Below are 13188 nucleotides of genomic sequence, written 5' to 3'. Positions count from 1 at the left end.
GGAGCAGAATTTTATTTCTGAGACCACAATTATGGTTTTTTTTTTTCTCCCTGTAATGCTGCAGCACATAGGAAAGCATTTCTGCAGAGGTGATATAAACCTCTCCAAATTTTTGTTTTGATGTTAAAACGATCCTTTGAATAAGAAAAAAAATTTGCTTTTGTCCTAAAACTGATCAGTCTCTCCTAATCTTGTTCTCTATATTCACTGACAAGCCCTTCGAGTATGAAATCCTTCGTAACAGATATCTTTTGTTCTCATGGTCCAGCACCTTAACACTCTATGTTTGTTGCTACTAGAACATTCTTTTTTGGTGGTACTTCTGACATTTTACATCTCCTTGGAGCAGGAGGTTGGAGCAGAGGCTCGGCTAATGGATTTATTTTTAGTATCATGCACAGCAGATGGAAACATATCTTCATTGTACCCCAGTGTTTAATCACATATATCCTTATTCTCGGTGAAAAAACCACTTTCTTTCTTTCTTTCTTTCTTTCTTTCTTTTTTTTTTTTGTCTCACTCACATATCCATCTCCTTTTCAATTAGTAGGAATAAGATTTGGTGAATCAGGAGACAGGCCTTTGCCCAGTATCCAAATCATCAGAAGGGGCCTGAGCCTGGATACACCGCCCGGCTCCTCCTTTGTTTGTCTGACATAGGATGAGCCTAGATACACCGCCCGGCTTCTCCTTTGTTTGTCTGATAGTAGGATGTCTGATTTGATACCTTTGCTCCAGTCTTCATGCTGTTGCTTTGGTGCAAAAGCAGCAGGCAGAGTTCTCTTCCTAAAAACTTTAGGACAAGGTTCTCTTCAGACAAAGTCTATAGCCAGATAGCTCTTTATTACACCTTTCTCATAGATTTTCAGACTTCCTTGGACAAGCTCCAACCCAGGAGATATCACCAAATTGAATCATCCTGAAATAATTTGCAAAGTGTAACAGTAGATTATTTATACCATATATTTTAGAGTGGTACAGCCTGACACACACAAATGGTAAGTTTTAGTATGGAAGCCAACTGACAGAAGGCATAGGAAACTTTACTAGAAGTATATTAGTAATAGTTATTCACAACTAATTGAACCCATTACCTGCCTGTGAAAGTCAGCCCCTCACTTTTCTGCCCTGTTCCTTTCCCATGACAGCTCTCAAGCCCGTGTGGCCTGTGGTAAGAATACCTCCTTCACTGGAACCTTGCTGCTGGCTGTTGCCAAAAGTGGTTTCTTTGCTCAAGATGGAGTCTTTTTCGACTCCATCCCCTCAAGGCAGACTTTTTCTAGTGCTGTTCTTAATGTGCTGTCTCTAAGTATATGTTTAAAACTGAGAGTATTTTATAGCTTAAAAAAATAATGACAAGTATTCTCCACTCTGAATATATTTGGTTCCTGACTGTTGGGTAACAGGTGGCTATGGTTTGGATAGCCAGGTATTTATCTGAAAATGTGTCTGAATCTCTTGGGTTCCTTTAGCTCAGATAGCAAACGGCTTGGACTGTGGGCGTTTGGATGGTGAGGGGGGGCTCGTATATGTGATTTATCTATTAATGATCTTCCGTCGAAATAAGAAAATGGCTAATATTTGACCAATTCCAGCGGTCTGGAAATAGTCACTTCCTTTCCAAGGAGTCTGGTATTTAGAAAAGCAGTACATTGCATGGCTTGGTCTCCGTTGATCTACCACTGTCTTTGTGGGACTGTCTCTTCTTTCTGGTCTCAGCTCAAAACTGGCTTTATTCTTTTCTTTTGCTCCGTGCAATAGCCAGATAATTCCGGCTGATGTAATACTTTGTCCACACACGTACACAAAGTATGCATGGTCTGGTGTGTAGATCTGGCTCGTGGTAGCTAACCCTGTTTGGTGTGTGGTAAGCCGGGACATGGAGCTTCAAAAGCGAAGTCAGCCGGGTTGGCACTTGTACGTACCCTGCACAGCCATGGCGGGACAGGAGATGTTGAGTTACCCCGGAGTAGAAGTGTGGGGGTGGTTTTCTGTTCTGCAGCGTCCCTTATTATGCTAACATGTTTGCAAATACGAAGGCTTAAAAACAGACTTACTCTGTATATGAGACTGAGTCTGCCTCTAGAAAGATTCAAAATGAAATAGGAAGGATGGGAAGGAATAGCACTTTTGAATTTTTATTTCAAACCAGGCAGTGCAATGAATACAGAGCTGCAAACAGATATGTCTTAGCTGCATGTGGGTTCCGGGCCGGGCACTTGGAACGCTCATCAGTGAGTCAGCAGAAGGGACTTCAGGCTCACACTGAAGAAACATCAGTCACCCAGGAGCTGGCTGGGCTGCCAGCAGGTTTGGAAAATACAGCTGCCAAACTGACCTGAAAGAATTAAAGGGCAGGATGAGATGGATCTGAAAGAAAAGTCCTAGACCTCTTGAAGTTGTCAAAGATTAAATCATACCTTGCAGTGTACATCTTGTTTATCTAAATTTCCACTTGGAAATAGGCTCTGTGACGGCCTGTGTGCTGCAGACACGAACTGAGGGGCATCTTCCCCATAGAAAGGGCATTCCCTGGAACCGTGAGCCTTTCCTGTGGAACCTTTCTGACCAGTTACCTGTTCTGGGCTGAGACAGACTCAGCAAGAAAGGGGATGACAAGCGAAGTGAAGTGGCCCCAGAAGAGAGAGGGTTGGAGGTGGGGAGAGAAGAGGGGGAGAAGCAAGAACAATGGCACACAGGGACAAAGAGGGAGAAGGGGGGAGAGTGAGGCAGTGGAGTCCAGGCTGGAAATGGAAAGACGCATATTAGGGAGCAGGGAGACAAGTGAAAAGAAAGGGTCCTGAAGAGAGGGGAAAAACAGTACAGGACATCTGCTAAAGGCCGGCCAGCTCATTAAGACAGTGCCTGGAACAGTAGGGCCTGTGAGGAAACACAGGGTGAGTGGTCTTCCCTCCCCTGTCCCATGAGTCAGCTCCGAGCAGTTTTCTGCTTTCTGCCAGCAGTCTGTGCCCACCCCAGTTCCCTCCGTCTCCCTCACTGACTCCATGGCTTTGTGACCGATCTCAGTAAGATAATCTCCAATCAGTACAAGGTAAACTCTTAAGCAGGTCCCAAATTCCCAGCTAACTGACATAGCACAAGATACTGGGGACCAGAAGGGTGATGGCTTACGTGTTCTGCATTTTTTGAGCTAGTGTTTACTCTGACAGAAAGGAGCTTTTTCCAGAGTTCTCCATGAAGAGCAAGTATGGAGAGTTTGGGCCCCTTAAGCTGAATTGATCAGAGGGACACAAAAATGGCTGTGCAGGTGACTACAGATAATCCTTTCGAGGCAGTAAATCAGCTTCTATCCATCTATCCACTGAAGCACCTTTTTTTTTTTTTCCTGCTTCTAGGTAGAAGAGCGGTCAAGGCTCAACCGGCAGAGTTCGCCGGCCATGCCTCACAAGGTTGCCAACAGGATATCTGACCCCAACCTGCCCCCGAGGTCGGAGTCCTTCAGTATCAGTGGGGTTCAGCCTGCTCGGACGCCCCCCATGCTCAGACCAGTCGATCCCCAGGTACCTGTTCCCCTTTGTTCCATCGGCCATCTCAACAGGGTGTGCAATTAAGTCTACTGAAAGAACAGGGGATTGTAACTCGGATTCATACACAGGGCCAGTCTGACAATGGCCCTTAATACAGAATCTATAGTGATAGAGGAGACCCCACTGGATTTGAAGGGGTGAGGGGAAAAAAAAGCACCTTATTAATTTTGAGCCAACTGCAAGGTCACTTCTTGGTAAACTGGCCTCTCTGGAGACCCATGGGAGTATCTGCAAGGTAGCAAGAAGCATCCGTTTAGTTATAATTGTCAAGCCAACATTTGTATAGATATTAGTCGTGTATAAACTATTATATTATCTTTTGTTCACTGGGATTTGGGTATGGTCTTTAACCAGAAAAATTAAATGATCTTAGATGAAACTGTGTCTTCTAAGTCAGTGGTTTCCAAAGGGTGGTCACTGGACCATTAGCATCGGCGTCACCTGGGAACTTGGTAGAAATGCAGTTTCTCGGGTCCGCCTCAGCTGATGAGCCCGTCTGCGGGGCTCTGGCGGTCTGCGGTTTAGCAAGCCCTCTGGGTGCCCCTGATGCACTCTAGGACTCGAGAGTCACTGCGGTAAGCTATTTAAAAAAGAAAAAATTACTCCACTCCAGGACAAGTTTCTAGAGGTTTTAGAGGACTTAAATTATAAATACTAAAACTGAAATATGAAGTGAAATAAAGTATGGAATTTTATGAAAAATAAAGGTAATGATGCAGCTGGTTTCACCCAAATGTCTTTGAAAACTCTTTTAAAATAGGTTTGTATTTTGTGCTATATTTTAAAAATATGCCTTATTTAATATTATTATTATATTCATGGTAATTAACATTAATAAAAATTTGATTGGTTACAGTTGTTTTCTGGTTGAAGCGTAACATTCACCTGAACTAGACCTTGAGGATTTTCTCTGAACTGTAATTAATAACATTTCAGATTTCAGACCCAAGAGGGTCTGAAGAAGCAAGGGCAGGGCTGCTCCAGGGATAGGACCTGAAGGGCAAAAGGAACAGGGCCAGGCTGGCGGAAGAGGGCCATGAAAACAAATGGTCCCCAGTGGTCTGGCATTGAAATTTCAGACCCAAGAGAGTCTGATAGGTCCCTTGCACAAAGCAGATATAAGATTAGTGTTTATCGACTTAACAGTTTAATTTAGAAAGGACTCTAGATGTTTCCCCAGCCAAGATTTATGGACCACATTCCACATGCCAGGCACAGTGTGGACTGAGGGCTCCCATGCCAGACATGGCTCCCATCTCCAGGGAGTTTACCTTCCTAGTGGAGGAGGAGACAGTTACGGTCACACCAATAAAGTGTTAGCAGAGCTAATGACCAAGAGCCCTCTGAACTCTTGATTTTAGTGATTTGCCTTAAAGAGCCACATTTCTATCCAAAGACAGCATGTCTTCCCTGCATGAACAATATCAATGCATGCCAAATTACGGGGCTTACACCTCGAAAGGAAATATCCTGGTGTGGAGAGATATGTAAGATCATGGGTGGTAAGAGCTCGCCAGAAAGCAGAAGAGCATAGAGCTAGGTGAATGGACCAGGAGGTGAGCGAGGGTTCTAGTCCGGGCTCTGGCACATATCAGCTGTGCAATCCAAGTTGTTACTTAACTTCTCCAGACCTTCCAGTCTCACGTGAAGAAGGGTGAAAATGATTGTATCCACCTCCAGGTGGATTTAGTGAGTTCACAAGAAGTCAGATGACCAGAGCAATTCTTGTTTTACAGAGCAATAGCACTCTCTAAAGTCAAAGTTAAGGGGTTTGAAGGAGGACGTTTATAATATTAGAAGTGCTTGTAAATATATTATACTGCTGGCCAGTAAATGGCCACTGAAAATTGCTATTATTATCATCACACCTATTTCATTGACTTTTTAGCCGTCCCGAGTAAATCACTTAATCTTGGCCAGATGCCCTCGGTCAGCCCTACACATGGCTGTAACTGGGAAATTTGGAAGAGCTTCTAAAAGCATGCTGGAGACAGCTGTGATGGGCTCCAGGTCCTTCCGTTCTTATCTTATGCTCTAAAATGGTATTTTCCCTTCCACTGAATGCGGTACTGGCTGATCGGCTCTTTCTTCTAATAATATTGCTCTACTGTTGGTTTGATGTTTAGATTCCACACCTGGTAGCTGTAAAATCCCAGGGACCTGCCTTGACCGCTTCCCAGTCAGTGCACGAGCAGCCCACCAAGGGCCTCTCTGGGTTTCAGGAGGCTCTGAACGTGACCTCTCACCGCGTTGAGATGCCGCGCCAGAACTCGGATCCCACCTCTGAAAACCCTCCTCTCCCCACTCGCATTGAGAAGTTTGACCGAAGCTCTTGGTTACGACAGGAAGAAGACATTCCACCAAAGGTAATAGGCTGGCCTGCTTTTATCACCGCCACTGTCATCATCATCATAGTTTATTATTAGTATTACCTCTATTCCAGACCTGTTATAGTAATGAGGAGCATGAGAATGCCAAAGCAGCGCCCCTTCCCATGCTTGTTTTCCTCTTCATTCCCAAGCTAAGACTTGGATTGTCGTTTATCACTCCTGACCTTCATTCTCCCAAGAAATAGAGGCTCGGGTAGATTGAATGACTTGGAAACATCTATCCTGTATCCAGAATTAGAACTCTCAGCCTCAAGCATTCCTTTTTTTTTTTTTTTTTTAAGATTTTATTTATTTATTTGACAGAGAGAGAGACAGCCAGCGAGAGAGGGAACACAAGCAGGGGGAGTGGGAGAGGAAGAAGCAGGCCCCCAGCAGAGCAGGGAGCAAGATGCGGGGCTCGATCCCAGGACCCTGAGATCACGACCTGAGCCAAAGGCAGACGCTTGACGACTGAGCCACCCAGGCGCCCCAGCCTCAAGCATTCCAAACTATTATTTTACTATCTGTGTTAAGAAACAGAATAATGGGGGCGCCTGGCTGGCTCAGTCGGTAGAGCATGTGACTCTTGATCTCAGGGTCATGAGTCCAAGCCCCACGTTGGGCATATAGCTTACTTAAAAAGGAGACAGACAAAAGTGGAATAATGGATATTTTCATCAGTCGCAGAATCTACATCTAGATAAATTGAAAACTTCCAGACAAAAAGCAGAAAATTGATTTATTCCTACTTTTTTTTAAAAATTTTTTATTATATTATGTTAGTCACCATACAGTACATCCCTGGTTTCCGATGTAAGGCTCGATGATTCATTAGTTGCGTATAACACCCAGTGCACCATGCAATACGTGCCCTCCTTACTACCCATCACCAGCCTATCCCATTCCCCCACCCCCTCCCCTCTGAGGCCCTCAGTTTGTTTCTCAGAGTCCATAGTCTCTCATGCTTCGTTCCCCCTTCTGATTACCCCCCCTTCTTTATCCCTTTCTTCCCCTACCGATCTTCCTACTTCTTATGTTCCATAGATGAGAGAAACCATATGATAATTGTCTTTCTCTGCTTGACTTATTTCACTTAGCATTTATTCCTACTTTTAATAACAGAAAGTGAAACCAGATTACAGGTGTTCAGAAGATAGTACCGCTCTTAAAATTGTCTCTGTTTTGAGGAAACCTCCTTCTAACCCAGGTCATAATTTGACTCCTGAGCAAAAAACTGTAGGGTGAATTGACTAGCCATCCACTGGACAGAATAATCCTGGAGCTGGTTTCTTTTGTTGTTGTTGTTGTTTTTACCTATACCCGTTGTTACTCATTCCAAAAGTTGTCGTGAAATGTGGCCATGCATCTCGCTGCAGACATCCTGGAAGTAGTTCAAAATACTAGAAAAATTTTTGCATTACATTCTTCCTGATTCAAGATTGCCCTTTCTCCTGAGCTTACTATAGGAGCTTTGACAAATGGAATGTCCCGTGATTTGCAGAGATCAATGCCATTGTTGACTCCAGGAAAAAAAAAGAATAGTTTTTACCCAATGATTTTCAAATATTTTTCTTCCTGTTCCACTGAAAAGGGTATTATAGCAGGATTTCCATGATTTGGGAGATGAAAATTAGCTGATTATGACTTTTTTGTTGATGCTTTCCTTTTGTGGAAGCAGGGATGCCACAGTGTCAAAGATCAGATGGGCAGGGTAGCGGCGTGAGAGCTGGGAAAACTGAAAATGGACATTATTGGTCAACTCTCTGAAAACATGCAGGCATACATTTCTAACTCTGGGAGAAAATTTGACATCCATACAAAGATTTTAGGTTTTAATAATTTGTTAGACTCTTTCTTCTCTACAACTATTTAAGTTTACAAAAGGAAAAAAGGAGTATTTAAATCGAGCAGGTAGGAGCCCTGATTCGGACATTCTGTTTATCTTCACTGGACTCATCTTTCTAGGTCTTTGTCTTTAAATGTATTATAATAACCAATAAAATTGATATGAATGTTAAATATCACTTAACATATTAAATAATAATATTGTAGCAAAGCACATTTTTAAAATATCTGGTATAAAACACAAAACCCACTTTAAAAGAGCCCCAAGAAATGAATGAAAATTGAAGCACCCGACAAATGTTTGACCCAACCAGTTATCATGAGATACCTACATTTCCATTTCCTGGTCACTTTTATAAAGTATTACTCTCTTTCCTCATGGTGGACCCCTGTAGTACACTTTCAACATTTGATTTCACGAAAAATGTTTAATAAAGTGAGGCATACTTGAGTTCCACCTTACGCCCTTGTCAGATAAGCTAATGATGATGTATTTCCCTACAGCGTGCCTGATGGTGTGCACATAGCCTTTTTGAAGACCCTGCCGGTATTTTCAAGAGTAATCCTGTTTTGCATTACATTTGCAAATTGACCTTCCGAAGCGCAGTGTTTGGGGGATGCTTGTTTTTAGTTAATGACTGCAAGTTGATTAGGAAGTGAGGACACTTAAGATCCCTTGCAGTAGTTTCTCCGAGCTCCCAGGCATGTGGCTTCTGTCCGAAATTCTAGCCTGATAGCCTCGTTTCTCACCAGATTTCATCATCTCCTTATCTGTTTATCAGTTGGGGTGGAGCTCAGCTTATCTGCATGACTCTCACCTGATGCAATTTCCAATGATCAGCTGAGTTAATGGTACCCCAAAGAAATTTCTGGTATCCACCGCTCTTACACAAGCAAAGGGGGTCAACTGTTTTAGCTCAGTGAACCAAAATAATCAGCTTGGTCTGCTTTTTTCATTTGTTTTTGAGAGTAAAGACCATCGGCCTTCATGATCACGGTATGTGCCTCAGTGCCTTCTGCGTGGTTTTGTTTAGGGAGTTAAATATTTCTTTGGAAAATGAACACTATGTCTTTCCCGTTTCGGATAGTTTCTGTAACTCCTGGTGAATTTTAGGGAAGGAGGAGGCTGCTTTTCAGGTCGGAGCTTATGGGAGCTAGCTTATGGAAAATATTTCTGATTTCTGGTTTTTCTTTCAGGTGCCTCAAAGAACAACTTCTATATCCCCAGCATTGGCCAGAAAGAATTCTCCTGGAAATGGTAGTGCTCTGGGACCCAGACTAGGATCTCAGCCCATCAGAGCAAGGTAAGGCGAGGAAGATGGTGAAGTGAAGGAAAAAGCCCGCCCCTATCATGTCATTATTGCTTTCCTAAAAATTGTCTTTGTCCTTTTTTCACTTCAGAGGCATGCTGACTGGCCACTTAGACTGTAAGCTTTGGTGGGGCCAAAACATACGCCTTTCATTTCCTCAGTAGCCTCTCACAGAAATCCATGTACAGTGGCGCCTCGTGAATGAATGAATGAGTGAGGGGATGAAGAAATGAGAAAGCCCAGAAGCTAAGCAGGTGTACCTCACTTGACAATTTTAAAAATTGGGGAGTAAAATTGCAAATATCAGTCTCGTTGGAATACCCCAAACCATTACTTTGGAGACCATTTCGTGAAGTCAGCAGACCAAAATGGCCTGGTTTGAGGGGATTTTTAGCATCAGGTCGAGAGACGTGCCCCGGGAGCCAGGAAGACATTACAAAAGTCAGGGGCGCCTGGGTGGTTCAGTGGGTTGCGCATCTGACTCTTGATCTCAAATCAGGTCGTGATCTCAGGGTCACGAGTTCAAGCCCTGTGTTGGGCTCCTTGCTGGGTATGGAACCTACTTAAAAAAAAAGAAAAAGTCGTTACAACGTCATTGCCAAAGAGATGCATTAGTGGCCAGCTGCAGAGCTTCCTAGCTTGGCAGATTACAAAAGGACTATTTCTTAGCAAGAAATCACCTCCGTGGCATTATGGAGGGTCACTGAGATACAGTTATGCTCCCACTGCTGCTCTGTGCTCTCCTAGAATTTTCCATCAACGATGGATATTCCTACAGTCAGGAAACCACATGGTGCAGAGGTCTCAAGAGAATCTGGAAAGTAAACAATATCTTTACTGTATCTGGGCTGATTTTATGTGGTAACAGATGCTGTTTGCTGCTCTAGTTCGCTGAGCTTCCCTCCGATTTTTCATGATGAATGCACTGCTTTTTAGGATCAACTGAAATAGCAAATGCTCTCTGCTGAGACTATAAAAAGGATGAGCTTGGGCAGGCTGTGACATTCCTCACTGTGTTCATAAGAGAAGGACTCTCCCTTGCTAGTAAGAACGAGAGACTGGAAACGAAGGTTAGGATTATTTGTACATATCTTTAATATATGGAATGTTTGGATTGTGAAGCTCTAATTTTCCTCTTCACATGAGGAGCTTTAGGAAGAGGTCAGTCCATAAATAAAATGAAACTGTACTAAGCACAGTAATCCCTTTAGGGCAAAGAAGTTAGCCCATACTGAGCAGATTGCCAATTCCAGGAAGGTCCGAATGAGCCATTTTTTCCCAGGGACATGTCAGCTTCACCCTGAGCTGGTGTTGCTAAGCAGCGCTGAGGAGGAAGACCAGAGCGTTCTGTGACCGAGGGCCAAAGGAACAGCAGCCCTGGGATTGGCGGTGTGAACTTTGTCAGTCCCCTGTTTGAGCGGCAGGAAGCCCCAGTTATCAGTGCGTCTTAGTCCTTTGGTCCCTGCCCTCAAGGCTCTGTTCATTGGATCAGTTGCTTAGAATTTTAGGGGCTATAAATCAGGCATCCTTTCGACTGTAAGTCTTTTTTCCTTCTATCAACCCAAAAGAAAGAGCACTATCATTATATAATCAAATAAAAAGCAGCTCTCTGCTCCCACTGAAGTGTTATTTTAATGACATTAGGTCCGAGATGGTTGGCTTTTGATGGTCAGTGGCTTGTCAAACATGAGCCTTTCCCCCAGAACCACTTAAATGTGTACTTTGTCCAAAGAATGCAGACTTTGTGAGACAGCTAACATTGTTCAGCTTACAGAGGAAGGAGGGAGGGAGGGAGCCAGGAGGTAATAATTACTTACCTACAATGAAAGTCAGAGGGTTTGTGGGGGGGGGGGAATACGCATCTCTGCCATGTGCAATAATCCTACCGAACGTTCTGCTGCTTTTCTCTTTTTAAGATTTTATTTATTTATTTGAGAGAGAGAGAGAGAGAGAGGGAGAGGGCACGAGCAGAGAGGAGGGGCAGAGGGAAAAGCAGACTTCCCGCCAAGCAGGGAGCCCCATGTGGGACTGGATCCCGGAGTCCTAGGATCATGACCTGAGCCTAAGGCACACGCTTAACCTTAACCGCCTGAGCCACCCAGGCTCCGCGAACACTCTGCTTCTTGCTATCACCTATCCCCGAGTGACTGACAATTCAGATGTGGATCAGATTTTGCGACTCTAGATTGGATTGCATTTTTTAAAGATAGAGATAGCTTTACGTCACCTTTGCTTCGTAATAAAACACCCTAAAACTTAGTGGTCCGAAATAGTAACAATTTATTATTTGTTACGGTTCTGTGGGTTGGCTAATAAGTTTTTCTGCTGGTCTCGCTTGGGGCTTACTTTATGCAGCTGCACTGAGCTGATGGGTCAGCGGTACCTTTTGGTGGGCTTTCATCCTGGTCTTTACTGTTTGCCGATCTCAGGACAGCCTTCCCGCAGGGAAAGCCCCCAATCAATGCACCAGCATTTTTCAAGCCCTTGCTTGCATCATCTTTGCCGATGCCCCATTGGCAACCACACTGAATCAAAGTGTAAAGGAAACACACAGGGCCATAGACAATGGGAGATGTGATTTGCTGGGGGCATTACCATAAAGCAGACTCTCCTGTTTTCACTGGTCTTAATGAAGTTCTCATAGTTCTTTTTGTACCATTTTTCAGGCAGTTGCCCATCCATAAAGCCATAAAAAGGGTTTGCTTTTACATAATCCTTTACAGTGTTTATAAGCTATATTTCTTACAGTTGGTCAGTATTCCTTTTTATCCTCCCAGCCCTTTTCCTTGAAATGATCCTCGAGGTAGAGTGGGACATTGGCAATGTAAAAATGGATCCCAAGAAAAATCACACATGTAATAAAGGAGAAATTCAGGCTGTTTTGTCATTATTATTTTTCATTTGCTAAATTCAGCAAATGTGTACTGAGGACCTGTGGTGTGAAGGGCCACAGGGAACCTTGGGAGCCAGTGACTCAACCAAGACCGCCTGAGTTTAGGGCCCACGGGTCAGAGGATATACGATGCCTGCTACTCTTTGGGGCTACAGGCATTATTAGGGGCAAAATTCTGTTCCTTGCTTTGCTTTCTTATTTTGCTTTGGGGTAAATACGTGAATAGACTTATCTAAAGAAAGCAAAAGAAGGCAGAAGCTCTCTCTTCTCCTTCTGTGGCAAACTTAGGGACCACAAGTTTAAGGCAGCAGTGTCTGAACATGGAAGGAACCTGGGTCCCCAAGTCCCCACCTGAAGAAGAACCAGCAAGAAGAGCAGTTCTGTGTATATCATGAGATGAGTGGGAAATAAGCCACTTTTGTGCTAAGCCAGTAGGGAAAAGAAAGAATAGAAAGTAGAGGCTAACGGTTAAAAAACGTAGTTTTTGCCTCTTCAATTCAAGTACTAATGAACTCCAGGTACTAGATGCAAGATGTTGTATATTCTCTAGTGACTGCAGAATGTGTGATAATTTCTGAGACTATAAGAAACAGTATGTTTAAATCAACAAACTACTTAGCACCCTGAATGGAAGATTCTTGAAGTGAGTTAAAATGGGAGTATGCAAGCACGTACCTGTAACTCGAGGAAAAAAGCAGAGCTTTACTATTTTCAAAAGCCTTCCTTCTCCCAGAAAAAAAACTTCCAATTATGTCACTCTTCCCCTGTCTACACACACTACACGAAATCGAAAAGAGCCCTATAAAGAATACGTTTTTAAATAGATATGTATCGAGCAATACAGCTATAGTGGCATTAGTTGGTCAGAAAAGTGTTCCTGAGTGATCCCCGTGCATGCCTGCCTTCTGCTTGGTTTGGGGCGATTTGTTAGTTAGTTAGTTAGTTAGTCAGTTAGTTAGTTAGTTAACACTTCTGGAACATCTTTATTTGTGAGGCAGTATTCGATGCGCCTCTCAAATGCTAACTAGCGTAAACCATATAACAACTCTGTGAGGTAGTGGCCGTAATCACCTCTATTTTATAGAAGGGAAACTGAGATGAACACTAGGTAAGTAAATTGCCCAAGGTGACAAGATGACTAAGGGGCAGAGCCACCATTTGAACCTACTAGCATTGCACCAAAGTCCACGCTCTGAAGAACCATGCCCTGCTTACCTGTTCAG

The 13188-nt window shown here is 43.5% G+C and overlaps 1 protein-coding gene across 9 annotated transcripts in view; it reads left to right on the top strand.

The window, feature by feature from the left end:
• The window catches only part of TNIK (TRAF2 and NCK interacting kinase), a 475440-nt gene that overhangs the window by 413464 nt on the left and 48788 nt on the right, over window positions 1-13188 (top strand). For all 9 annotated transcript variants that reach the window (XM_057306485.1, XM_057306490.1, XM_057306488.1 and 6 more), the window contains 3 exons: window positions 3357-3521; window positions 5675-5914; window positions 8960-9066. In XM_057306485.1, the coding sequence (XP_057162468.1) occupies window positions 3357-3521; window positions 5675-5914; window positions 8960-9066 (512 nt within the window). The remainder of the gene's footprint in view (window positions 1-3356; window positions 3522-5674; window positions 5915-8959; window positions 9067-13188) is intronic.

This window comes from Ursus arctos, unplaced genomic scaffold (genome assembly GCF_023065955.2).
Source record: "Ursus arctos isolate Adak ecotype North America unplaced genomic scaffold, UrsArc2.0 scaffold_4, whole genome shotgun sequence".
Classification (NCBI taxonomy): domain Eukaryota; kingdom Metazoa; phylum Chordata; class Mammalia; order Carnivora; family Ursidae; genus Ursus; species Ursus arctos.
Note: the sequence above shows the minus strand (reverse complement) of the source record. Positions and strands in the feature narration are given on the sequence as shown.